This window comes from Macaca mulatta, chromosome 1 (genome assembly GCF_049350105.2).
Source record: "Macaca mulatta isolate MMU2019108-1 chromosome 1, T2T-MMU8v2.0, whole genome shotgun sequence".
NCBI lineage: Eukaryota > Metazoa > Chordata > Mammalia > Primates > Cercopithecidae > Macaca > Macaca mulatta.
In genome coordinates this window covers 185,976,537-186,003,097 of record NC_133406.1, presented here as the reverse complement: position 1 = coordinate 186,003,097, position 26,561 = coordinate 185,976,537, and the positions used below count along the sequence as shown (strand labels likewise).

The 26,561-nt window shown below is 51.0% G+C and overlaps 3 protein-coding genes across 32 annotated transcripts in view; 2 read left to right on the top strand and 1 right to left on the bottom strand.

Annotated features, from left to right (window-relative positions):
- ACOT11 (acyl-CoA thioesterase 11) overlaps positions 1-1,523 on the top strand; it is a 65,937-nt gene extending 64,414 nt beyond the window's left edge. For all 16 annotated transcript variants that reach the window (XM_077956110.1, XM_077956181.1, XM_077956164.1 and 13 more), the window contains one exon: positions 152-1,523. In XM_077956110.1, coding sequence (XP_077812236.1) covers positions 152-307 — 156 coding nt within the window. In that variant the 3' untranslated portion in view covers positions 308-1,523. The remainder of the gene's footprint in view (positions 1-151) is intronic.
- On the bottom strand, positions 376-26,561 carry FAM151A (family with sequence similarity 151 member A). Of its 6 annotated transcripts, none has more exons than XM_077956218.1 (10): positions 26,506-26,561; positions 14,355-14,454; positions 13,384-13,493; positions 11,623-11,766; positions 6,911-7,063; positions 5,564-5,723; positions 3,647-3,871; positions 2,763-2,902; positions 1,605-1,748; positions 376-1,136 (listed from the first exon to the last, which is right to left on the bottom strand). In XM_077956218.1, the coding sequence occupies exons 4-10, from the start codon at positions 11,729-11,731 to the stop codon at positions 463-465; spliced, it is 1,605 nt and encodes a 534-aa protein (XP_077812344.1). In that variant the 5' UTR covers positions 11,732-11,766; positions 13,384-13,493; positions 14,355-14,454; positions 26,506-26,561; the 3' UTR covers positions 376-462. The 6 variants fall into 6 exon arrangements, with proteins under 6 accessions (XP_077812344.1, XP_077812355.1, XP_014995757.3 ...); XM_077956229.1 differs by lacking the exon at positions 26,506-26,561 and adding an exon at positions 15,071-15,303 and having other exon boundaries at positions 14,377-14,454; XM_015140271.3 differs by lacking the exons at positions 14,355-14,454; positions 26,506-26,561 and adding an exon at positions 15,071-15,338.
- Positions 5,914-26,561, top strand: part of MROH7 (maestro heat like repeat family member 7) — a 91,582-nt gene continuing 70,934 nt past the window's right edge. For 7 of the 10 annotated variants that reach the window (XM_077955969.1, XM_077955977.1, XM_077955970.1 and 4 more), the window contains exon 1: positions 15,189-15,304. The gene's annotated coding sequence lies outside the window, so the exon portion shown is untranslated. Of the gene's footprint in view, positions 6,020-15,188; positions 15,305-26,373; positions 26,557-26,561 lie in introns of those variants that run through there. The other 3 variants (XM_077955981.1, XM_015140194.3, XM_077955967.1) reach the window with 2 other exon arrangements.

Sequence of the window (26,561 nt, the reverse complement as noted above, 5' to 3'; positions counted from 1 at the left end):
TCTAAGACCCTGGGGAGTTGGGTTGAATTTTCTGCCCTCCCAGAAGACAAGCAAGGCTGACTCACCACCAGCCTGTGCCCACTGGGCTCCCACCCCTTCCCAGTACCCTCCCCTAGCTCGGTCCCCCTGAGCCTGGCTTCCCACCCTGCAGGTGTCCTACTACAACCAGGCTACCCCAGGTGTTCTCAACTATGTGACTACCAATGTGGCCGGCCTCTCCTCTGAGTTCTACACCACCTTCAAGGCTTGCGAGCAGTTTCTCTTGGACAACCGGAATGATCTGGCCCCCAGCCTCCAGACCCTCTAGATGCCCTCAGTGGCCACATCATGCCCACTCCCACTCCATCCTGCCCCCAAGGACTCACATACAGTGCCTGGAGAAAGCCAAAGGCCTTTATTTCTTCCTGCCTCCCCGTGGGAAGCCTCCGCCCTGGAGCCCGCTGGGCCACCACCCCGGGGTGCTCAGTTTCTGCCAACATCGGCCAGCAAGTCCTTGCGGTGCCCCTGGGGCAGCCTGTAGTAGACTCGGGTCCTATCCACAGCCCTGGCTGCCAGCAGCGCTGTCCTCACAGAGGCATAGTCGCCCCCCTCTGGGCTGTGCTCCACTGTGACGGTGGCCCGGGGGGAGGATGCCAGCAGCCTGGCTATGGCTCCAGCTGTGCTGTGGCCCAGCAGTATGGCCTGCATCTGGAAGGACACAGGTTGCCAAAGCCCCTGGCACAGCTCTAGCATATCTGTGAGCAGATGTTCTCTGTAGCCACTGCCCAGCACCTCCTCAGGCCAGCCTGGTGCCACAGTCACATGGGGGAAGACCTCAGCCACAGCTGTAAGCAGCTCTCTGCCAGCCACATGGCCAGGGACCGAAAAACTCCCGTGGGAGATTTTGGCCCCAACCCACACAGGCCAATGCAAGAGGCCAAGGCTGGAGAGGTGTGCCAGCAAGGCCAGGGACGGCCGGAGGGCTGTGGGCTCTGCTATTTGCAAATGGATGCCCCAGTGTCCGGGACGTGTGGCCAGCTGTTGCAGGCAGGACTCCAGCGTCAGGATGCTGCCACTTGGAGCATGAACAATGGGCACGGGGTTTTCAGCCACAGTTCCCTCGAGGCCAGTGTTCAGCAGGATCATGCCTTCTGTGTCTGGAAGAGGCGGCAGGGGCAACAGGGTTTAGGATTTGGGTTATCATAGGTTTTAGAGTCCCTTGTTAAAGGGGCAGTGGGAGTTATGGAGTCATCAAGGATCTTGCCTTTCTGGAATCTGTCAACCCATTTTTGGGCTCCAGGTGGATGGGTTGCTTTATAAATGTGCCTGGTGCGTGAGAAACTCTTGCTTCAGCTCTTGGCCTTTACCCATGACTCAGTCTGGGGGCTGGTGCCGGCCTTGCCCGTAGCACTGTGGCTGAGGACTGGTCTGAAGGCCAGGAGCCCTGTGCTCTTGACATCACTGTAGTCCCTCGCCCTCTCCCGCAACCCTGCCCCACCTTGCATCCAGGGTATGGTGTAAATAAACCCGTGTTGTCATGGCAACAGAGACTGGCGTTACCTGCCCCAAGCAAAGGACACCCCTGCAGATGAGCTAGGAGCACCAGGGTTGAAGGTGCTCCTTACCTGGGAGGGTCATTGTTGCTGTTTGACCACTGCCCTGGACGTCAGGAACCAGCCACTCCACATTCAGACCATCATCCCCAGGCAGCTGGAGAAGAGGGATCAGGCTGCCTCCCGTGTAGTACATTGGTTTCCGTGTGGCATTCACTGTGGGGCCCCAAATTGCCAAAGTGAAGTGGCTGCCATTCATGGAACACCTTCTATAGGTCACAGCTCTACAGGCATCCTCTCTAAACCTCATGGCACCCTGCCAAGTAGCTATCCTTTCCTTGTTTTGTAGACTAGAAGAAGTGACTTGCCCAAGGTCTTATAAGCAGTAAGCAAAGTTGCTGGGAGTGGAACCTGATGGGGCCAGGTCTGCCTGGCCCCAGAGCTGGTATCCTTCCCCCTCGCTTAGGTGGCTTCCATGGCAGGAATGCAGAGTCTTGTGGGGCCCCTTTGAGATGGCTTAACTGCGGCTCTTCTGGGTTCGGGGACAAGGGAATGAGGGGTTTGGACGGTGGCATCTGATCACTGTTTAGCAAATACAGTGGAGGCCTCTGAAGCATTAGAGTAACCCACAGTGGAGCTGTGCACCAAGGGAAATAATGGGGGGTTTGGAATTTGCTGGTTTCCTGTCTGCTGGGCCACATACAAGCTGAGTGACTGTATTGAGCCACTGTTTCTCTATAAAATGGAATCCCTCAGTTTCTCTATAAAATGAATGTGTGGGTCAGGCAGGTGGCTCACGCCTGTAATCCCAGCACTTTGGGAGGCCAAGGCAGGTGGATCACCTGAGGGCAGAAGTTCAAGACCATCCTGGCCCAACATGGTGAAACCCTGTCTCTATTAAAAATACAAATTTAGCCGGGTGTGGTGGTGCAGGAGAATCACTTGAACCCGGGAGGCGGAGGTTGCAGGGAGCTGAGATTGAACCGCTGCACTCCAGCCTGGGTGACAGAGCCAGACTATGTCTCGAAAAAATATATAAATAAAAATAAAATGTATGTTTGAAGCTTAGCATACCATCCCAGGGCCTGGCACACAAAATGCAGCTGCCTCCTGTCCCATCCTGGCCTTCCCCCTTCGATATCCCTTCTGCCCAGCTCTGCTCTAGTGCCCACCAAGTGCTGCCCCATGCCGAATCCAGCCCACACCGCCCTTCCCAGTTTCTCTCCTTACAGGCCAGCTGCTTGAACTGTGACAGGAGAGGCTCAAAGATATCATAGTAGACTTGGTGGACAGCAGTGTTATCCCGGACGTAGAGCAGATCCTCCACCGACATGGGGTCCGAGGCAGCCTGCCACAGTGTCAGGCTGTACCTGGGGCCACGAGAGCTGACTCAGTGCCTGTCTGAGCCCAGCAGACCCTCAGCCCCGCTCCTGTGCTCAGAACTGGATGTCAGCTGGGCCCAGGGTAGAGCATCTGTCCTCCAGTCGCCCACCCGCCGCTTCTCCCTGAGTCCTACCCCTTCCCAAGGGCAGGAGCCAGAAGGAATTCAGGAAAGATGACAGAAAGCAGAGGCCCAGGAGGGAGGGGGAGCCTGTCCTGCCTCCTCATTTGCAGTGTCTATTTCTGAGTCCTGTCTTAGGAAAGGGGCAGGACAGATGGGGCAGGGTGTGGAAGGGTAGATCAGGCATCAAGAGGGGGAGGGGGCAGATTTGGGAGTACTGTGGAAGGTAGGGGGGAGTAGTGGGGGCAGAGAAGTCTCTAAATTCCTGTAGGGCTATCCTAGGGCAGGGGTTGAAGGCACAATCTGTGTAGCCCCAGGGGTACAGCTGGCTCCTATTGGAGGAAGCTGTGGGGAGACAAATTGTGTCTTGGTATAAATATTTTCCAGAGGGCAGAGAATTACCCACCAATGAAAAGCCTCCTGCAGGAGGTAGTGAGTAGCCCGTCACCAGAGGTATGCAAGCAGAAAGCAGGGACTCTGTAGACGGTATGAGCACCAGCAGGGGTTGGACGAAATGACCGTTAAGACCCTTCCAGCTATGAGCTGAGCTTCTGGGATCTTGCTGGGGGTATCAGTGCCTCCAGGAGGGTGGGGGTGGGTTGGTGGTTTTCACCTTTCAGATTGGCTCAGCAGCCAGCTGAAGTGGGGCCAGGCGGCCCGCACCATGGAAGACCGCACAGGGAAGGTGACCCTCTGGGGTACCACTCCCACCAGCTCGTGCATCTTCTCCACCATGGCTCGGGTGTAGGTCCTGTTTGGGAATGTGGACATGTAGAAGGTGGTCCAGCCTGGAGACAGGGTAGCCTTGGGATACTTCTCCTGGACCAGGGCCAGGAACCTGCAAAAAAAATCAGAGACGTTGGTATCACGGAGCTGCGGCGGCCCCTTACTCTCCTCTGGGCTCTCATCACAGTGTTAGGGAGTGGCAGGGCCTATTGGATCTATGATAAGGTCAGAAGCAGAGTCCCAAAGAACAGAATGGCTTGTTTCAGGTCCCATAAATTGGGCGTGGACTTTGGAGTCAGGGAAGTCTGGGTTCAGATCCTGATTCTGATCTTGGGCAGGTAACTCAACCTCATAGACAGCATCCCTTCTAGCAGGGCCGGCTTCTTAAACATCCACATATAGACAGGAAACTGACTCAGAGCCCCAGCCTGTGGGAATCTGAGCTCTGCCAGCTGGGAGTCTCTGAAGTTTCTCAGGTTTTCTTTAAAAATTTCCCTCCTGCTGGGCGCGGTGGCTCACGCCTGTAATCCCAGCACTTTGGGAGGCTGAGGCGGGTGGATCATCTGAGGTAGGGAGTTCGAGAGCAGCCTGACCAACATGGAGAAATCCCATCTCTGCTAAAAGTACAAAATTCGCTGGACGTGGTGGTGCATGGCTATAATCCCAGCTACTCGGGAGGCTGAGGCAGGAAAATCGCTTGAACCCAGGAAACGGAGGTTGTGGTGAGCTGAGAGCGCACCATTGCCTTCCAACCTGGGCAACAGAGTGAGACTCTGTCTCAAAAAAAAAAAAAGTTCCTGCCTTCCTGCTTTCCTTCCTCCCTTCCTTCTTTTCTTCCCTTCATATATTTCTCTCTTTGCTTTCTATATGGGGTCTCACTGTGTTGCCCAGGCTGGTCTCAAACTCCTGAGCTCAAGGGATCCGCTCACTTTGGCCTCCCAGAGTACTAAGATTATAGGTGTGAGCCACTGTGCCCAGCCTAAAATTGTATTTGAACTTTGCCTTGATGAAAATATTTTAATTTTTTCTTTGTACTTTTCTTCTTCAAAAGATGCAAATTTTAATAGGCAAATTATGTTGCCACCCACTGCCCACCAAAAAAAACCTACTGAGTAAAATTAGCACTCCAAGAAGACAGGTCATATTTATCTTGGGTCATTGATTACATTTTCCAAACTGCTACTTTGGGAAGGCACTTCAGCTTGAGAAGCGCAATAATAAATACTAGATGGATGGATTGCTGGCTGGTTGGATGGATGGAAGAAGAGATGGATGGGAAAGAGCCTGGAGCTTAGAATCAGAAAGGCCTGGGTTTGAATCTTTGCTCTGCCACTTCCTAGACTTAGGCAGGTCTTTTAACTTCTATATATAGTTCTTGCATTAATAAAATGGAAATAATAGTACCTACCTCATTCTCGTAAGAGTTAAATGGTGTTCTGCGAGTCAAGTGCTTAAAACGCTTCTGGGACACATAATATACATTGAACGAATTGAGCTTCCACTATTGTTAGCTTTATTATCTGCAAAATGGGGAGAAAGCCTTAACCTGGCAGTGCTATGTAAGAATCAGATCAAAGACATTCTCTTCTTTTATGTGGTCTCTTTGTAAACTGTAGAGCACTGTGCAACTACTGTATGTGAGTGCTGTGAGCAGCGGTGCTGGAATTCATGAGGCCTGGGGAAGGAGTCAAGCTATATATAGTATGACTGGAGACAAACTCAGAGGTCCACTAAGATCCCCATCCGTGGTAGGTGTTGACAGAAGAGGGCTGGACACAGCTGGCACAGAGAAGCACTCACTCACTGTGTGGCATTGACCTCAGTTGAGATGAGCATGTTGGGGCCCTTTAAGATGTCAGCGTTGATCCACACGGGCCGCCGGACTTTGCCTTCCTCTGTCAGCCGCCGCAGGAGGTCCAGGGAGGGGCCCACGGCCTTGATGTTCTTGAAGTCCAGTTTGATGCCTGTGATGAAAGGGACAAGGGCTTGGGGAACTGGCGAAGGAACCAGGAAGATGTGACTCCCTGGGCAGAGAGCAGAGAGGGTGTGTGTGTGTGTGTGTGTGTGTGTGTGTGTGTGTGTGTGTGTGTGTGTGTGTGTGCGCGCGCGCGCGCTGTGGAGTCAGGGGAGGGTGGAAGGACAAGCACCACATCCCTGCAGGGTGTGGGGAAGGCCTTTCGAAGAGACAGAGCTAACTCAGAGAAGAAGGGCCTGCCTCTAGAGGAATTCCCATCTCCTGCGGGGAGGAAACAGAGGCCGGGTAGGGACCTGGGCTTGTGGCTGCTGCAGCTGCTGAAAAGGGGCTGTGGTTCCTGAGCAGGGTAGACTCAGAGGGTCCTAAACCACCAGAGCCTGTAGGGAGGTCACGCAGCGTCCGGGAAGGTGCATTTGAGTAGAGGAGGAAATCTCTGCAGAGGAAGGACCCGGTACTTTTCAGGGTGGTGAGGAGATGAGGCTGGGAAGATAGAGAGGGATGTTGAAAGCTAGGCCAAGATCATACTTTTTCCTGAGGACAATGGGGAGCCATGGAGGGTTAAAACAGAGGTGTGGCGTGACAAAAGTGGTGTTTTGAAAAGATCCCTCAGGTGTGTGTGTGTGGTCATGGTAGTCAAGGGAAGCCTGGAGGGGCTGAATTTGGGGCAGGAAGCCGATGAGGAGGGAGGTCCTGGAGAGATACAATGTGGCTGTGACTAGATGGGGGCAGGGTTAGGGGTTAGGATTGGTGGATGCAGCAATTGAGTGGCCGTGAGGATGAGGGAGAGGGAGGCATTATGGTGACGCCTGGATTCTGACTGTGACTGGTGAAGGGGCGCAGAGGGGAAGGGTGGGGCTGGGCTTTGAACATGTTATGTCCAGTTCTGTGGATACAGGGGGAAGCACTCTGAGCATGCGTGACACTTTGCAGTTCACACTGTACTGCCCGCTGTCTCCCCTGTGTGTCCAGGAGAGAACACCAGGACCTGCACTGACACGCTCCCCATCTCGCCTAGTCCTCACTGAGCCTGGGCATCTGTAACATTGTGATGAGAAAGCCAAGGCAGTGAGCACCTCGTGTCAGGGCTGGACTTGCTTCCCAGGGAGGGATCTCTGCACATGCTGCCCCAGGGCCAGAGGGCTGGGGGCCGGGGAGGGTTTCCAGAGAGACCCTTACCCTTTTGGGAAGAGCCCAGCACAGCATCCAGCCACTGCTCCAGTGTATTGTCGCTGTAGATAGCCGGGGGGTGTGCCATGATGGGAACTCCTGTCTCATTGGCTGTGCCGAGCCCTTCTACATTGACGTCAGCCTCCAGGACCGTGATGTTGCCTGTGGAAGAGGCAAAAACTCAGTTCCTTTTTTTAAAAAAAGAAAACTTTTTTTCTCATCATGAAAGCATTACAAATTACAGAACATTTGAGAAATACAGAAAAGCAGAAGAAGAGAAAAATATTCACCCACACTTCCATCATAGTTTCACATTCTGATGGATTTTCCTTCCATTTTTTTCTATGCATAGGTTTTTTTGGATACAGAGTCTTGCTCTATCGCCCAGGCTGGAGTGCAGTGGTGCGATCTTGGCTCACTACAACCTCCACCTCCCAGTTTCAAATAGTTCTTGAAATTCTTCTGCCTCAGCCTCCCAATAGGGGTGTGCCACCACGCCTGGCTAATTTTTGTATTTTTAGTGGAGACGGGGTTTTACCGTATTGGCCAGGCTGCTCTCAGAACTCCTGACCTCAAATGATCCGCCCACCTCAGCCTCCCAAAGTGCTGGGATTACAGGTGTGAGCCACTGCTCCCGGCCCTATGCATAGTTTTTACACAGTTGAGATTCCACTGCATTTATAATTTTTTTATGTTTTTTTCCAACATTATCACACATTTCCAGATCTTTTTTTATACATCTCATTGGAGCAAACAAGGCAAAGAAACAAAAAGCTTCAAAAGCCCTGGTTGATGGTGTTCACTACCATGTAGCTGATCATCCCCCATTCCTGAGATGCTTTGGTAGTTTCTGATTTTTGCTATTAGTCTTGCTGTGTTGCCCTGTCTGGTCTTGAACTCCTGGGCTCAAGCAATCCTCCCACTTTGGCCTCCCAAAGTGTTGAGATTACAGGTGTGAGCCTCAGTGCCCAGCCCACGGGGTCATTTTTAAAGCTCATGTTATCAAACTATTTTCCAGAAAAGTTGTTCTGATTCCTGTCCTCGCCTGTAGTACACAAGGCTGCCCATCTCAGCACATCATCACCAACACGGAATTATCTTTTAGCTTCACACAGTTAACTCAATCGGGCGGACATCTGACTCCTGCCTTCGAGAATTCAGTCTTGTAGGGAGCGCAGACCTTTCTAATGGGAAGCAGTCTCTAGAAAACCATGCAAGGGGCACTCACACTTGAAGAGTGTAGTGGAGGGGAGAGGGGTCGCTTTTGGCCCTTGCGGCATTACAGACAACTGATGCCAGAAGGGGCCTTTTCTCCTGCTTTCTCCCCGACTCCTGACCATTCTTCTCACCTCTAGCACTGCTTCCCTGCAAGTCTATTCTCTACAGAGCCACCAGAGTGAGTGTCCTAAACATGTACCTGATCATGTCACTTCCTGTTACAAAAGGCCAGAAAACCTCCCCATTGCTCTGAACATGAAGCCCAAACTCTTTACTATAGTCTTTGAGGTCTGTACAATCAGGGCCTGCCAGATTTTCCAATTTCATCTCACGTTCCACTCTCCTTCATTCTCTGAGTTCCAGGCACCCAGCTTCTCCAACTTTAATGTGCACATACATCCCCCAGCGACTGTAAAAATGCATGTTCTGATCACTAGGTCTGCGGCACAGCCTGAGATTCTGCTTTGTCTTTTTTTTTGAGACGGAGTCTCGCTCTGTCGCCCAGGCTGGAGTGCAGTGTTGCAATCTCGGCTCACTGCAAGCTCTGCCTACCGGGTTCACGCCATTCTCCTACCTCAGCCTCCCGAGTAGCTGGGACTACAGACACCCGCCACCACGCCCGGCTAATTTTTTTGTATTTTTAGTAGAGACGAGATTTCACCATGTTAGCCAGGATAGTCTTGATTTCCTGACCTCGTGATCCACCCGCCTTGGCCTCCCAAAGTGCTGGGATTACAGGCATGAGCCACTGTGCCCGGCTTTCTTTTTTTTGAGATGGAGTCTTGCTCTGTCGCCCAGGCTGGAGTGCAGTGGCACGATCTGGGTTCACTGCAACCTCTGCCTTCCGGGTTCACGCCGTTCTCCTGCCTCAGCCTCCCAAGTAGCCGGGACTACAGGCGCCCACCACCACGCCTGGCTAATTTTTTGTGTTTTAGTAGAGACAGGGTTTCACCATGTTGGCCAGGATGGTTTCAATCTCCTGACATCGTGATCTGCCGGCCTTGGCCTCCCAAAGTGCTGGGATTACAGGCGTGAGCCACTGTGCCTGGCCTTCTTTTTTTTTTTTTTTTAGATGAAGTCTCACTCTGTTGCCCAGGCTGGAGTGCAGTGGCACGATCACAGCTCACTGCAACCTCTGCCTGCTGGGTTCAAGCGATTCTCCTATCTCAGCCTCCTGAGTAGCTGGGACTACAGGTATGCACCACCATCATGCACGGCTAATTTTTGTACTTTTAGCGGAGATGCGGTTTTGCCATATCAGTCAGGCTGTTCTCGAACTCCTGACCTCATGTGATCCACCCGCCTCAGCCTCCCAAAGTGCTGGAATTACAGGCATGAGCCCGAGATTCTGCCTTTTTAACATACTCCCCAGGGGTGCGCGTGCTGCTGGTCCACGGACCACATGTTGGGTAGCAAGGCTTTAATTTGTTTTGTCCTCCCCATCTCTGGGCTGTTGCCTGGCAACACTCTTCTCTCAACTTTACTGCGGCACCTCCTGCTCATCCTTTAGTGTTGGCTTCAAAAAAAAACTTCCTCAGCCGGGCGTGATGGCTCACCCCTGTAATCCCAGCACTTTGGGAGTCTGAGGTGGACAGATCACTTGAGGTTAGGAGTTCAAGACTATCCTGGTCAACATGGTGAAACCCTGTCTCTACTAAAAATACAAAGATTAGCCAGTCGTGGTGGTGGGCTCCTGTAATCCCATCTACTTGGGAGGCTGAGGCAGGAAGAATCACTTGAACCTGGGAGGCGGAGGTTGCAGTGAGTGAATATCATGCCACTGCACTCCAGCCTAGATGACAGAGAGAGATCCTGTCTCAAAACAAACAAACAAACAAACAAACAAACAAACACTCTCTTCACCTTAAACGTTGTGACTTGCCTTCCAGAGGCTGAACCTGGGGGCTGACTTGCTTGAGGCTGGGAAGTGAAGAAGGAGCAAGAGATGAGAGGAAAGGATTGGTTTCCTATGGCCATAGCAGCAGCCCTGGTCCTCAGGGAGCCACATAGTCAGGAGGGAAGGGGACATGCAGTCACTAGCCTTCCTCGTGCCAGCTTTACCCATCTGCAGGAGAGCATGGTGGCTGTGTGCGGACTGTGAATTGACACTGCTGGCTTCCAGTCCCCACCCTAACGCTTTCCAGCAGTGTGATCTTGGGAAGGTTGTTTGACCTTTTTGTGCCTGTTTCCTCATCTACAAGAATTAAACAATAAAATATCCCTGGTTAGGCATTTACTAAGTGTTAATTATTTATATGGAGTTGCTTGCTTAACTAGTATAAGGGGCTGTCTGGTGTATTTCTGTTGCTTCAGCATAATTATTAATAATGACCTCAAAAGATCCCTGCTTTGGTTGATTTGGTCATTCTACTAGCCCTCAGACCCCAGTTTCCTTGTCTGAAATAGAAGGAGTTTGCTTGAGCAGTGATTCTCAAAGTGTGATCTCGGGACCAGCAGCCTCAGCATCACTTGGGGGTGGGGCCAGCAGCCTGTGTCTTCTGAAACGTGTCCTGGTTTGAGGACTGTTCCCTTCATCTTTTATAGCTACTGCTTTAAAGTTCACTAGCACGTTCATGAACGTTATCTACTGAGCTTCCCAACAGCCCTGAAGGAGGGGGTGGGGGTCAGTGGCTTGGAGTGTGCACTCTGGGGCTGACCACTCTGCGCTCCAATGTTCGCTTAACTGCTTTCAGAGAGTGTAACCTTGGCTAAGTCACCTAACTTTTTTTTTTTTTTTTTTTTTTTTTGAGACGGAGTCTCGCTCTGTCGCCCAGCCTGGAGTGCAGTGGCCGGATCTCGGCTCACTGCAAGCTCCGCCTCCCGGGTTTACGCCATTCTCCTGCCTCAGCCTCCCGAGTAGCTGGGACTACAGACACTCGCCCCCTCGCCCAGCTATTTTTTTTTTGTATTTTTTTACTAGAGACGGGGTTTCACCGGGTTAGCCAGGATAGTCTTGATCTCCTGACCTCATGATCTGCCCGTCTCGGCCTCCCAAAGTGCTGGGATTACAGGCTTGAGCCACCGCGCCCGGCCTTCACCTAACTTTTCTGAGACTCTATTTTTCTCCTGTGAAATGGTACCCATGAAACAGGTTGCATGGTAGTTCCAGGAGAACCTGTGTGAAATGTGCATACCGTGAGCCTTGGCCAACTGGTTACTATAACCATTTTTGAAGTGCAGATTTCTGGCTTCTTGAGGCTTTGAAGGCAAAGGCTTCCTTACAGGTCGGTCCCTGACAGGTCGAGGAAAGGGTAGCTGGGAGAGAGGGCAGTATAGTCATGACTTCGGAGTCAGACATGTGGTTTAAATCTAAACTCAGAGTTTGTCAGCTGCACAACCTTGAGCTGGCCACTTAACCCCTCTGAGCCCCTATTTCCTTGTGTGGAGAGACATGTAAACAGCCATCATGCCACCACAGTGACCAGTGGCTGATCCTCGCTTCTCTCCCTCTGTCTTCTCCATCCCCTGCCCTGGCCTGCCTCAGTCTTGGCAGCTGGACTTACTGTTCAGGGCAGCTGTCATGGCTTCCTTGCTGTTGGCTGCGTGGTACCAGGTGACCTCCAGGGCATCTCGGCGGCTGATCTGGCCCAGGCTCAGCAGGTAGTCCAGCATGTCGGCATCGGGGCTGCAGGCCTCCAGCTCACAGCCTGGAAGGAATCCCAAGGGGCTGTTAGCGTCTGTCCTCACGCCAGCCCAAGACTCATGTTGTTCATCCCATGACCCTCCCTGGGCTCCCACTGTGTCCAATACCCCATCTGGCAGAGGGACGGTGAGGCTCATACTCACTGGTACTGCAATAGAGGGAAATGAACGGGCTCCTGGGGCCCATGGAGGCCTCAGTACCAGGCTGGCAGTCAGGAAAGGGGGGTAGGTTCACAGAGGAGGGAACACTTAAGGAAGACTTGAAGGATGGGTGTAAATTTCACAGAAAAAAAAGGAAGAATAGGTTATTCCAGACAGAGAGAAAGCAAAGGCTTGGCTTCAGGAGAGTGCCGTTGCCTGAAGGAAGAGCCATTGACCTGGTAGAGATGGAACATAAAAGTGGAATGTGGAGAGATTGGAAGAGGGGGCCGGGCGTGGTGGTGGCTCACGCCTGTAATCCCAGCACTTTGGGAGGCTGAAGCAGGTGGATCACCTGAGGTCAGGAGTTGGAGACCAGCCTGGCCAACACGGTGAAACCATTTTGTATGTGGTGTAACCACATACAAAAATTAGCTGGACGGCTGTGGTGGCAGGAGCCTGTAATCCCAGCTACTCGAGAGGCTGAGGCAGGAGAATCACTTGAACCCAGGAGGTGGAGGTTGCAGTGAGCCAAAATCGCACCACTGTACTCCAGCCTGGATGACAGAGACTGTCAAATAAAAAAAAAAAAAAAAAAAAAGGCTGAGTTTGGTGGCTCACACCTATAATCCTAGCACTTTGGGAGGCCGAGTTCAAGACTAGCCTGGGCAAAATGGTGAAACCCCATCTCTACTAAAAATACAAAAATTAGATGGGCTTGGTGGCATGTGCCTGTAATCCCAACTACTGGGGAGGCCAAGGCAGAGAATCACTTGAACCTAGGAGACAGAGGTTGCAGTGAGCCGGAGATCATGCCACTGCCTGGTTGCACTCCAGCCTGGGTGACAGAGTGAGGCACTGTCTCAAAAACAAACAAACAAACAAACAACTCTTCTCAGTGGCTGAGGCCTGTAATCCCAGCACTTTGGGAGACGGAGGCAGGCAGATCACCTGAGTTCAGGAGTTCACGATCAGCCTGGCCAACATCGTGAAACCCCATCTCTACTAAAAATACAAAAATTAGCTGGGCATGGTGGTCCATGCCTGTAATCCCAGCTACTGGGGAGACTGAGGCAAAAGAATTGCTTGAACCTGGGAGGCTGAGGGTGCATTGAGCCCACATCATGCCACTGCACTCCAGTCTGGGCGACAGAGCAAGACTCTGTCCCAAAAAAAAAAAAAATTATAAGATTGGAAGAAGGTTGGGATCAGGTTGTGAATGGCCTTGAACTTTAGCAAAGGAGTTGGTGTGTGCTGAGGGCAGCGAGCGAGGGTTGCTTGGAAAGATCTGGGTTGCAGAGCTAATATGAGCTGACAAAAGCAGGCAGAGGGACCTTGTAAGAGGGGTCCAGGAGGAGACTTTGAAGCTTCTCAGAGGGCAGGGCCGGCGGGATGGAGGACAGAGGGTGGAAAGGCAGAGCCCTCGAGGCTCAGGACTGAGGAGCACAGGCATGAGGTGGGGGCATGGTGGCTACTCCAGGTACCTGTGTGAACGGAGGAGCCCTTCACTGAGAGGCTGCAGGGGTGAGCATCTGTTGGGGCTTAGAGATGAGCTCAGCCCAGCCTGCTGAGTTTGAGGTTGCTTGTGTGACTCCTAAGAAGGGCACAGGAGGAAGGTCTGGGCTGAAAGCCAAGATCTGATGGTCTTCAGGCAACTGAAGAAAAAAAAGTTAGAGGGGGCCAGGCACAGTGGCTCATGCCTGTAATCCCAGCACTTTGGGAGGCCAAGAAGGCAGATCACCTGAGGTCAGGAGTTTGAGACCAACCTGGCCAACATGGTAAAATCCTGTTTCTACTAAAAATACCAAAAAAAAATTGGCCCAGCCCAGTGGCTCACGCCTACAGTCCCAGCACTTTGGGAGGCTGAGGCAGGCGGATCACCTGAGGTCAGCAGTTTGAGCAGCTTGGCCAACATGGCGAAACCCTGTCTCTAGTGAAAATAAAAAAAAATTAGTCTGGTGTGGTGGTGCCCACCTGTAATCCCAGCTACTTGGGAGGCTGAGGCGGGAGAATTGCTTGAACCCAAGAGGTGAAGGTTGCGGTGAGCCGATATCATGCCACTGCACTCTAGCTTGGGTGACAGAGTGAGACTCTGTCTCAAAAAAAAAAGAAGAAAAAAAGGACCGGGATTGGTGGCTCATGCCTGTAATCCCAGAACTTTGGGAGGCCAAGACGGGCAGATCAGGAGGTCAAGAGATCAAGACCAACCTGGCCAACATGGTGAAACCCTGTCTCTACTAAAAATACAAAAATTAGCTGAGTGTGGCAGAGCATGCCTGTCATCCCAGCTACTTGAGAGGCTGAAGCAGGAGAATCGCTTGAACCTGGGAGGTGGAGGTTGCAGTGAGCCGAGATCTCATCACTGCACTCCAGCCTGGCGACAGAGTGAGACTCCATTTCAAAAACAAAACAAACGAAAAAAACCCCACAAAAAATTAGCCGTATGGTTGCACACGCCTGTGATCCCAGCTACTTGCAGTGCTGAGGCAGGAGAATCGCTTGGATCCGGGAGGCGGAGGTTGCAGTGAGTTGAGATTGCACCATTGCACTCCAGCCTGGGGGACAAGAGTGAAAACTCCGTCTCAAAAAAAAAAAAAAAAAAAGTTAACGGGACTTTCTGCTGGGGATGAAGTCAACGGGACTTTCTGCTGGGGATGAAGTCAACGGGACTTTCTGCTGGGGATGAAGTCACGTAGGGTTGGGGGATGGAAGAGAGAAAAAACTGCGGGTGGGGAATGAGGCTTGGTAGGGACGAGGGCTCAAGAAGAGCTGGTTGGCCTGGCGTGATGGCTCACACCTGTAATCCCAGCACTTTGAGAGGCTGAGGTGGGTGGATCACCTGAGGTCAGGAGTTCACGACCAGCCTGGCCAACATGGTGAAACCCCATCTCCACTAAAAATACAAAAAATTAGCTGGGCGTGCCTGTAATCCCAGCTACTTGGGAGGCTGAGGCAGGAGAATCGCTTGAACCCGGGAGGTGGAGGTTGGAATGAGCCGAGAATCGCGCCATTGCACTCCAGCCTGGGGCAACAAGAGCGAAACTCCGTCTCAAAAACAAAAACAAAAACAAAAAAAAAATGGAAAGCTGGTCAGAGCTGTAAGTCAGAAGTGGGGATAAGGAGCGAGCGATGCGGGAAGCCATTTAGGATGGGATGGGGGGAGGCACCTACCTGGCCGCCGCAGGGTGATGGCAAGGACTGTCGTGGCAATGACCACCACAGACACACAGGTAATGCCAGCAAACACCCAATTGACCTGATTCTTTGATAACTGCTCCCTCCAGGCCATGGCGATGCTGTCTGGGGAATGCCCCCAACTCTGCACGGCCCAGAGTCCCTGAGGCTCCCTGCAGCTGGGATGCTGTGGAAGGCAGGAGCTCCCAGCAGCACCTAATTCTCCACCAGGTCTGGTCCACTCTGCAGCCCTGTAATATCTCTGACTGGAGATAACCCCTGAAGCCCCTCCTCCCTCCCCACCCCACTCCTCTTTCCCACACCCTCCCAGGATCTTAACAGGCTAACCAGAAAGTCTGCCATCCCTAAAATGACCTTTGAGCACAGTAAGAGGCAGCAGAGAATGCTGAACCAAGCCCCGACCCCTGGCTGTCTGCCCCTGCCTGGGAATCAGGAGACCAATCCCAGCCCCTGTTGCTTTTCTGGAGTCCTGGAGCAAGTGTCTGCCCCTCTCTGGGCCTCATTTCCTTCTGTGTAAAAGGAGACACTAGACTGGGTGATCTCGAACATTCTGTTCTTCCCTTTCTAACTCCAGGCTTTCTGCCCTGCCCTCAGGGAATCCTGTATTATCAGGCAAGGGTGGTGACAAAGACAGATTAGATCTGCATAAGGGGCAAAATCTTCCTTTCATCTGAGATTATGGCTAATAGATTATCTACCTGGGATATAAATTGGTAGTCCTGGCATGCTGGCATGGGTTACCGCAGGCCGGTTCTGGGGCAGCGAGTCCACGGGGAAGGGACTGAGTCACCACTTCATGCAGGTAGAGGGAGTTCTGGGGGCCCTGGTATGGGAAGTGAGTTAGAGGCTGCCCCTATTCTGAGGACCCCAGAATTTAAATGAGTCCAAGAATCACCTGTAACCTGTACGGAGACTTCAGCGTCTACATGCTGGGGCTCACGGAGAGATCCAGCCTGTGAGGCTGTGATAGGCCACCCGAGGCAGAGCAGGGCACTTGGTGGCTTTGATTGTGTGTGTGAAAGGGTGTCTAGAGTGATGTCCAGGTGGCCAGACGTCAGGGACTGAGGGTGGAGGGCAGGGCGGGAGGGATTTTGGTCATGGGGCTTGTCGTGGATCATTCCTGAGTCGATTTTCCTGCCTCAGCCTCCCCAAGGAGAGAACTGGATATAGAGGCTGTGGGCTCAGGACTGAGATCAGGGCCAAAGACAAGGGCATGAGCATCATTTTCTGGCCAAAGCAAAGAGAGAAAGGGACGGAGGCTGACTTCTGGGGACCACCGACAGGAGGACAGGTGGAGGAAGAGGCATCAGTAGAGGAGACCGGACAGCAGAGGGCGGTGGGGGGTGTCAATGGAAAGGTCAAGAAGAAAGGAGTGGTTAGCCAGGCCGGGAAATGGAGCCCAATAAGGACAGCAAGGCCCCTGATGCTGGCCTGGACCGTTTCCCTGGATCAGTGGGGAGGGCAGAGGTCAGAGCAGAGCCTGTTTAGAGGGGCCAGGAAAGACCAGAGAGGATGAAGGTACGGGAGGGAGAGGCCCTGGGACAAAGTGAGGATGGGAGCAGGAGGACCTGGTGCTCAGGGGGTGCTATTCCACAGGATGTGGGGAACAGTGGGCATTGTGAGTGGTGAGTCTGGGGATGATGGTTGGGAGGTGATGTGGTGAAGGGGGACAGTGAGGGAGAGGTTTGGGATAGGCAGTTTCTGTTGGCTGGTTGGGGCATGTGTGGTATGCCTACAGGGATCCAAAGAGACCCAAGCTGTGGGCTGCTAGATGGACAGGACCCCACTGAAGACCCGCTCCCCACCACTGTACATTGGGAAATGTGAGGCTGTGATGGGCCACCCGAGGCAGAGCTGGCCCTGGAGCCCAAGCTCAATTCTCGGTTCTTGGAGCCTCTGGAGAAAGGGAGATCTAGTCTCTCTGGGCTTCTGGTTCATTCTCCAAATCAACTCAACAAACTCAGCAGCTGCCAGGAGCCAGGCCCTGGTGGGGTGTCAGGACTGCTGGCTGGAATGGAGCAGGGTCAGTGCTGTGGGATCTTCTCAGGAGACAGTAAGGGGGCTGTAGACAAGCAGGAACATGTCTTGTGAGTCCCCTTTCTTAGGGGGGCTGCCTTCTCAGGCCACCCACTCCGGATTCCAGAATCTACATGGTAATTGGGCCTCACCCAGATCCCTTCTGTAATAAGGCATGGAAGGGTGTGTTAACTGGAATATTATGACAGCCGCAAAAAGCTAACAGAATGACAGAAGCTACATCTTGAGTAACAACCACATATGCTTTACTCTATAGTTAAAGTCTAGAGGAAATTTCTGTGTAAGAGCTGGCCATAAAAAAAAGAAAAAAGAAAAGGCCGGCAGGGTGGCTCAAACCCATAATCCCAGCACTTTGGGAGGCTGAGGCGGGCGAATCACTTGAGGTCAGGAGTTCAAGACTAGCTTGGCCAATACAGTGAGACCCTGTTTCTACTAAAATACAAACATTAGCTGGGCATAGTGGCACGAGCCTGTAATCTCAGCTACTCGGGAGGCTGATGCAGGAGAATCGCTCGAACCTGGGAGGTGGAGGTTGCAATGAGCCGAGATTGCACCATTGACCTCCAGCCTGAGCGACAGAGTGAGACCCTGTTTCAAAAAAAAGAAAAGAAAAGAAAAGAAAAAAAGTCTAGAGGAACACCAAACCACCAGAATTATACAATGTGACTCCAGGGTTGTCCCCAAGCCCCATACTGATAAGTCTCACCTAGTCTGGCTTGCATTTTTTCTGCTTTTATTAATAATATTATTTGTGATTTCCTACAAAGTGTCCCACATTTTAATTTCATCCACGTGTCACACAACACTGCCAAATGACTCTCATGTCCCCATGTTGCAGGCAAAGAAATCAAGGCTTGGAGAGGTCGAGACTTGTCCCAAGTCACCTCAGTGTTAAGTTCAAATGCAGGTCAGGCTGACTGTGGGCCTGTCTGCCTGATTTTATCCATCTACTTGTCCCTTCTTATTCACACCCATTTACAATGGGACAGTCACTTATTTTGGCAAGAATATTTAACAGTAATGCTGGACAAATCTGTTTTTGAAAGAAAAATCAAGAACTTAGTTCTTACAGTTCATGAGGGCACCCCCCGCACAAACCATCCTCATTTTGGAGCTGCTGCTCATTCAGTGTTCGTGACACACTTATGAGGGAGGCATTCCTGTTTTTTTTTTTTTTTGGCAGAGTCTCGCTCTGTTGGCCAGGCTGGAGTGCAGTGGCACGATCTTGGCTCACTGCGACCTCTGCCCCCTGGGTTCAAGCGATTTTCCTGCCTCAGTCTCCAGGTAGCTGGGATTACAGGCACGCACCACCATGCTCAGCTAACTTTTGTATTTTTAGTAGAGACGGGGTTTGACCATGTTGGCTAGGCCGGTCTCGAACTCCTGAGCTCAAATGATCCACCTGCCTCAGCCTCCCAAAGTGCTGGGATTATAGGCGTGAGCCACCGTACCCAGCCAAGGAAGACATTTTTATGCCCCTTTTTCACAGAAGGGAGCCAGAGTCAGTTTGCAGCAGAAAGGGATGCCCGTGCCCCGTCATTCTTACTCCACAGGCCGTGTGTCACTTATCGTCCCTGGGAAAGAAGCCGGGGAGCCGAGCTCTTAGGCGCGGAGCTTCGCCACCTCTCTTGGCTCCGAAGAGCTCTGCAGACTGTCTGGGAGGAAAGAGACTTCATCTGGCTCTGGTTTTTGGCAGGAGGAACAGCCTTGGAACCGACTCCAAGCTGCAAAGACTCCTCCATTATCTGTGATACTTCTCGTTGGGTTATAAATCACTAAACAAGTTACTGAGCACACATTCTGTGCCAGGCACTGTGCTAGGCTCTGGAGATCCCTCCCATGGCATACTGTGGGAGAGAAGAAAGCAGGGGCTGTCAGGAGGCTCCAGCATTTCAGATGTGAAACAGCTATTTTATTAATAGAGTTGGTGCACATCAAAAACACAGAGCAGGCTTATAGTCTGTAAGGATGTCAGACATGGAAAGTGGCAGTAGGCCCAGGTTGGGACATGCAGGATGGAGAAAACACAGTTTAGAAACCCCAAACTCCTGGGTGGGCCAGGGGGCTTTCAGAAGAGGCTTGGCTGACTCAGAGAACCATCAGGGACGGGGGCTAGGGAAGACCTTCCAGACAAAGGGAGTGTGTGTGGGAGAGGGCCCAGGCATGAGGGAGAAGAGCCTGTTTGGGAGTGTGAGCAGTGTGGCTGGAGCACCAGGTGGGAAATGGGGGGAAACAGAGTGGGAGAGAGATGAGACTGGGGATCCCTGGAGGGTTGGGTCACCCTGATGAAGAATTTGGCTTCAACCTGGAGGGGTGGGGGAGCCCTTACCCATGGAATAAGCAAGGAGCGCCACACTCAGCTTTGCATTTGGGAGGTGGCTGGAGGCTGGAGTTGAGAAATGACTCCTGGAGGCCTGACTGCCTCTGCATCCAGGCTGTCCTGTTTAGCACTACCCACCCCTGCACCCCCGAAGAGCCACAGGACTTCCCACACTGCATTGCTCAGAACAGCAAATGGCCGAGGGAAGTGTGTGCCTCAGGCTGTGTTATGTGGGTTACTCTGATACTCTCCCCACTTCCACACCATGACGTGTCATAGGGGAGATGAAACCAGGGGTGGTTCAGAGACTCCAACGTTTCAGATATGGAGCTGTCATTTTTAGAACTGGTGGTTCACACCTGTAATCCCAGCACTTTGGGAGGCTGAGGCGGGAGGATTGCTTGAGCCCAGGAGTTCGAGACCAGCCTGGGCAATGCAGGGGGATCTCGTCTCTACAAAATAAAAAAATAAATTAGCGAGACGTGGTGGTGCATGCCTATAGTCCCAGCTACCCAGGAGGTGGGAGGATGGTGCCACTGTACTCTATCCTGGGCAACAGAGCAAAACCCCATCTCTAAAAAAAAAAAAAAGAAAAGAAAGAAAGAAACCCATTTGCCTATTTTGACACTATCATGTTGTAGGAGAAAAAAAAAATTCCTTTAAAAATTAATGACCACAAACTGGCCCTCACACAGCTATTTGGTCCTAATTTGTACTGCTTAGGTGGTCTCAACACTCTAAACGGTGGAATTTTATTTAAAGTAGTTTCATGGTGGTGGTGTCCCAAGATAACTACTATAAGCAAAAACAAGTTTTCTCCAGAGGAACATAGAGGCTGGGCGCAGTGGCGCACACCTGTAATCCCAGCACTTGGGGAGGCCAAGGCGGGCAGATCACTCAAGGTCAGGCATTCGAGACCAGCCTGGGCAATATGACGAAACCCCGTCTCTACTAAAAATACAAAATTACCGGGGTGTGGTGGCTCATGCCTGTGATCCCAGCTACTTGGGAGGCTGAGGGAAGAGAATCACTTGAACCCAGGAGGTAGAGGTTGCAATGAGCCAACATTGCACCCCTGCACTCCAGCCTGGGCAACAGAGCAAGACTGTCTCAAAAAAAAAAAAAAAAAAAAAAAAAAAAGAGCATAGCTTTACTCCAGGCCTTAAGGAATTCTTTTTTTTTTTTTTTTTTTTTTTTTTTTTGAGACGGAGTCTTGCTCTGTCACCCAGGCTGGAGTGCAGTGGCCGGATCTCAGCTCACTGCAAGCTCCGCCTCCCGGGTTTACGCCATTCTCCTGCCTCAGCCTCCTAAGTAGCTGGGACTACAGGCGCCCGCCACCTCGCCCGGCTAGTTTTTTTTTGTATATTTTAGTAGAGATGGGGTTTCACCGTGTTAGCCAGGATGGTCTCGATCTCCTGACCTCGTGATCCACCCGTCTCGGCCTCCCAAAGTGCTGGGATTACAGGCGTGAGCCACCGCGCCCGGCAGCCTTAAGGAATTCTGAGACAAAGTTTCAGGGAAAATAAGCGGTTCCCAGTCAACAATCCCAAAAGTCATAAGAAAATAAGGCACCATGGGTGAAAACCAAGAGACAATGTAAACAGCAGAATCAGACCCACAATTTTGTTCAGAATACAAAATTATCAAAAGCAAAATAACATGGTTTTTTTGTTTTTTGTTTTTGAGATGGAGTATCTCTCTGTTGCCCAGTCTGGAGTGCAGTGGCGTGATCTCGGCTCATTGCAACCTCTGCCTCCCAGGTTCAAGCAATTCTCCTGCCTCAGCCTCCTGAGTAACTGGGACTACAGACACATGCCACCACGTCCACCTAATTTTTTGTATTTTTAGTAGAGATGGAGTTTCATCGTGTTAGCCAGGGTGGCCTCAATCTCCTGACCTCGTGATCCACCCGCCTCAGTCTCCCAAAGGACTGGGACTACAGGCATGAACCCCCGTGCCCAGCCTGTTTTTTGATTTTTTTGAGACAGTGTCTTGCTCTGTCATCCAGGCTGGAGTGCAATGATGCGATCATGGCTCATTGCAGCCTTGAACTCCTGGGCTCAAGTGATTCTCCCGCCACAGCCTCCCAAGTAGCTAGGACTACAGCTGTGCACCACCATGCCTGGCTAATTTTTGTGTGTGTGGAGATAGGGTGTCACTATGTTGCCAGGCTGGTCTTGAACTCATGGACTCAATCTATCCTCCTGCCTAGGCCTCCCCAGAGGGGAGGGATTAAGGGCTGGGATTAAGGCATGAATTACCACACCCAGCCTGTTTAATATGTTTAAAGAAATAAAAAAAACAAGCCAGGTGTGGTGGCTCACACCTATAATCCCAGAACTTTGGGAGGCCGAGGCTGGTGGATCATTTGAGTTTAGGAGTTTGAGACCAGCCTGGCCAACATGGTGAAACCCCTTCTCTACTAAAAATATGAAAATTATCCAGGCCTGGTGGCACGACCCTGTGATTTCAGCTACTCAGGAAGCTGAGGCACCAGAATTGCTTGAACATGGGAGGCGGAGGCTGCAGTGAGCTGAGATCATGCCACTGCACTCCAGCCTGGGCAATAGAGTGAGACTCTGTCTCAAAACAAACAAACAAACAAACAAACAAACAGCTTTAGGCCAGGTGTGGTGGCTCACGCCTATAATCCCAGCACTTTGGGAGGCCAAGGAGGACAGATCACCTGAGGTCAGGAGTTTGAGACCAGTCTGGCCAACATGGCGAAACTCCATCTCTCTCTACTAAAAATACAAAATTTAGCCAGGTATGGTGGTAGGTGCCTGTAATCACAGCCGCTTGGGAGGCTGAGGCAGGAGAATTGGTTGAACCCAGGAGGCAGAGGTTGCAGTGAGCAGAGATCGTGCCACTGCATTCCAGCCTGGGCGAGAGAGTGAGACTCTTACCTTAAAAAAAAAAAAAAAAAAAGAAAGAAAGATGGAAGGCTTAGTGTGTAACTCATCAGAGTTACACAGGGCAGAGAAAGAATGGGAAAAAAGAAATTTCTAGAAAATTTTTCAAAATTTCTGATCAATACCAAATATTCCAAATAGAAAAAAAGTCCATACCTATATGTGGCATAATATGATTGTAGAACACCAAAGTAAAAGATCTTATTTATTTTTTAGTAAAATTAAAAAAAATTGAAACAGAATTGGGGTCTCTCCATGCTGCCCAGGCTGGTCTTGAACTCCTGGCTTCAAGCTATCCTCCCACCATGGCATCCTAAAGCGCTAGGATTACAGGCATGAGCTGCTGCATCTCGCCCAAAGTAAAAGATCTTAGAAGCGGCCAGAAAAAATAGAGTCGGGCTGGGCACGAATAGATTGATCACCAAAAAGGTGGCAGACTAACTTCTCGACAGAATCCACAGAAGCCAGAAGGCAGTGGAACATTAGCTTTGATGTACTAAAATAAGATACCACTCTAGGCTCCTACATACAGTAAAAATGTTTCGAGAATGATAATTATAATTTTTTGGCAAACAAAACTAAAGGAGTTTACTACTAAGAAACTCTTTTTTTTGAGATAGCCTCGCTCTGTTGCCCAGGCTGGAGTGGGCTGCAGTGATGCAATCTCGGCTCACTGCAACCTCGGCCTCCCGGGTTCAAGCGATTCTTGTGTCTCAGCCTCCTAAGTAGCTGGGATTACAGGTGTGTGCCACCAGGCCCAGCTACTTTTTATATTTTTAGTAGAGATAGGGTTTCACCATGTTGGCCAGGCTGGTCTCAAACTACTGACTTCGAGTGATCTGCCCACCTTGGCCTGCTAAAGTGCTGGGATTACAGGCGTGAGCCACCGTGCCTGGCCAGTCCCTGTGTTTTTCTTTTGTTTTTGGAGGTAAGTGATCCTCCTGCCTTGGATCTCCCAAAGTGCTGGGATTACAGGTGTGAACCGCTGTGCTCAGCCCATTTTTTAATTTGTTTCTTGAAGGAGGGTAGCAGTATTAATTAATTTTGGACTTTGCTAACTAAAATTTGGATGTTAAGAATAGATGTATACAGGCCAGATGCAGTGGTGCATGCTTGTAATTTTAGCACTTTCGGAGGCTGAGGTGGGAGGATTGCTTGGGCTCAAGAGTTTGAGACCAGCCTGGGCAACATGGTGAAACCTTGTCTCTACAAAAAAATTTTTAAAAATTAGCCAGACATGATGGTGTGCACCTATAATCCCAGCTACTTGGGAGGCTGAGGTGGGAGGAGGTGGAGTTGAGGCTGCACTCCAACCTGGGTGACAGAGTGAGACCCTGTCTCAAAAGAGAAATAAAAAAGAATAGACATGTAATATGTAACTTCCAAACAAATGGAAAAGGAAAGAAAGGAGTATGAGAAGAAAGGCAAATTCAATAATCCAAAACAAAGTGAGAAAAGAGAAAAACAAAACGAAAAAGGAGATGTTCTGCTTGTAATAATGGCAGAGTAGCTCCTAACAGATCAATTTTCATACTGGTAAAAATTATGAGCTCTGAACAAAACAAACAAACAAGCAAACAAAAAAACCTCCTGAAGACTCTGGAAAGAGAGCAAAAACAGGGAGAACCTAAAGGGAAACCGACAGTTACAAGAAAAGAAGAAATAGCTACTGGGTGCAAAATATATTTAAAATCTCACAAACATAATACTGAACCGAAGAAGTCAGAAGAAAATAGTTTGTGCTGTATAATTCCATGTATATGAAGTATGAAAACAGGCAAACCATATTAAAAGTCAGGATAACGGTTCCCCTGATGAGGAGGAGGATAGCGATTGGAAGGGGGACGTGAGGAGGATTTCTGGGGTCCTGGTAACGTTCTATTTCTGGGTCTGGGTGCTGGTTTCATGGGTGTGCTCACTCGGTGAAAATTCATGAAAATAGACATGACATATGCAATTTTTTGCTTCAGTACAAACTTAAAAATCAAAAGGGAACAGAGACAAGAGGGACAGGCAGGCAGGGCAGACTGTGAAGGGGCCTCAATGCCAGACTAAGGAGCTGGACGTGACCCTGGCAGCAGTGGAGGACACTGAAGGTGTTAAGAGGGGAAATGAGTTGTCAGGGAAGCAGCCTCTCTGCCTAATGTGGGTGGCTCGGAGAGGGGAACACCTGCCCCATGGGACATTATTTACAGGACTGGCCAGAATCTGGGCTTTCAGTGACGAACACCTGAGCTAGGATGGAGGGTGTGAGGTTGGAGGCCAAGAATGGATTTGGAGGTAAAATTGGAAGGACTGGCTGGGCGCAGCCACTCAGGCCTGTGATCCCAGCACTTTGAGAGGCCGAGGCGGGTGGATCAAGAAGTCAGGAGACCAAGACCATCCTAGCTAACACAGTGAAACCCTGTCTCTACTAAAAAAATACAAAAAAATTAGCCGGGCGTGGTGGTGGGCTCCTGTAGTCCCAGCTACTGGGGAGGCTGAGGCAGGAGAATGGCATGAACCTGGGAGGCGGAGCTTGCAGTGAGCCAAGATCGCGCCATTGTACTCCAGCCTGGGCAACAGAGCGAGACTCCGTCTCAAAAAAAAAAAAAAATATTGGAAGGACTTGGGAGTTTACATGCAGGAGGCCAGGGAAGAAGAGGGAGGAGTCAAAAACGATCCTTGGGAGAGGCTTGTCACTGGAGCTAAAGAGTGAGGGAGGGGACGCTGGAGGAAGAAGCAAGTTTAAAGGAAGAATTTTTTTTTTTTTAAACAGGGTTTTGCTCTGTTGCCCAGGCTGTAGTGCAGTGGCACCATCACGACTCACAGTAGCCTCGATCTCTCAGGCGCTGGTGATTTCCCTCACTTCAGCCTGCTAAGTAGCTGGGACTACAGGCGCATGCCACCATACCTGGTTGATTTTTTAAAAATTTTTATTTTTACTAGAGATGAAGTCTCACTGTGTTGCCCAGGCTGGTCTTGAACTCCTGGGCTCAGGCGATCCTCCTACCTCAGCCTCCCAAATTGCTGAAATTATAGGCATGAGCCACTGCACCCAGCCAAAGGAAGGATTTTTGCTGGGGAAGGAGAAAATGAAGGAGGAATCCTCAGTGACGCAAGGCCTCTGAAGCAGCGGAAGGAAACTAGGGGTACAGGGATCCTCCTGCTCAGATGTGGACGGCAGAGGAGAAGAGCAGAAAAGGTGAAATCCGAGGTGGACTGGAGGGAATTCAGGAGAGCCCATCAGCTGCTCGCTAATGAGAAGTCGCGGTCAAGTGTGGGGAGTGAGTCTGATGAAGCTGACTTCTAGGCAGCTTGCCTGAGAACAGGTTATGCAATGTATCTAAGGACATCCTGACCTGGGGGAATAGGAAGACAGGAAGACTCCGTTATCATTTTGTAAATGGTGCCCAGGGAAGTTTCTATTAATATCTAGTCTCCAATCATCTTAATTAGCTGAGCTATTGCTTATCATTAAAAAGATTTTCTTTAGAAAGATAGCCGTAGAGTCCTGCTTTTCTTATCAAAAGATCTAGGTGACACTGCTATGCCCCGGCCCGCCCTGCCCTCATTCCTGCCCTGCTCCACACACTCTTATCGGTACCTGGAACAGGAGCCAGGGTGGGGTAGGAGAAAGATCAAGGATTTGGGTGCACAAGGACAGGCAGGCATCCCAGCTCCTGACCTTGGGCCAATATTTTCTCACTATGGGTCTCAGTTGCCTCGTCACAGGCCACCTGATTTCAAAGCCCTTGTCACCCTGAAATAAACAGAGGTCCAAGGCCATATGGCGAGGGCTTTTATGGGAAGACTTGAATTCTGGATGAGAAACTCAGTGTTTATTAGCAGTGAAGTCCTTTCCGGGAGGCTGAAGAGGGTCTCAGGGCAGGTTGTTGTTGGAAAGGACCGCATCCCTTCTCCCACTGTATAGGTGGCAGCAGGGGTCTCATTGGCTGAGGGACTTCTGGGTCATGGTGACCTCATAAAGCCCAGAACACTGGCCTGGGCTGGGGAAGCCTAGGTAAGCTGAGGGGCAGCTCTAGGAAAGCCCTGGGGGTGGCGGCAGCCTCCACAGCCTCCACAAGGGACTTACCACCTTCCCCCACCTCTGGGTAAAAGCCTCCTGCTCTGGTTGTATTTCCACAGTTAGAACTTCATACCTTTGGCTTAGAGCTGAATTTTCTGTTACCATGTGGATGCTCCAGGTGGAGGTAAC

What these genes read in the sequence shown, in the direction of transcription:
- FAM151A (XM_001114061.5), bottom strand. Translation starts at nt 15,188, where the DNA reads ATGGCCTGGAGGGAGCAGTTATCAAAGAATCAGGTCAATTGGGTGTTT. An exon ending in GCTGGGCTCTTCCCAAAAGG is followed by an intron (nt 5,724 to 6,910) that starts GTAAGGGTCTCT and finishes CTTTCATCACAG; the next exon opens with GCATCAAACTGGACTTCAAG. An exon ending in ACTGAGGTCAATGCCACACA is followed by an intron (nt 3,872 to 5,563) that starts GTGAGTGAGTGC and finishes TTTTTTTTGCAG; the next exon opens with GTTCCTGGCCCTGGTCCAGG.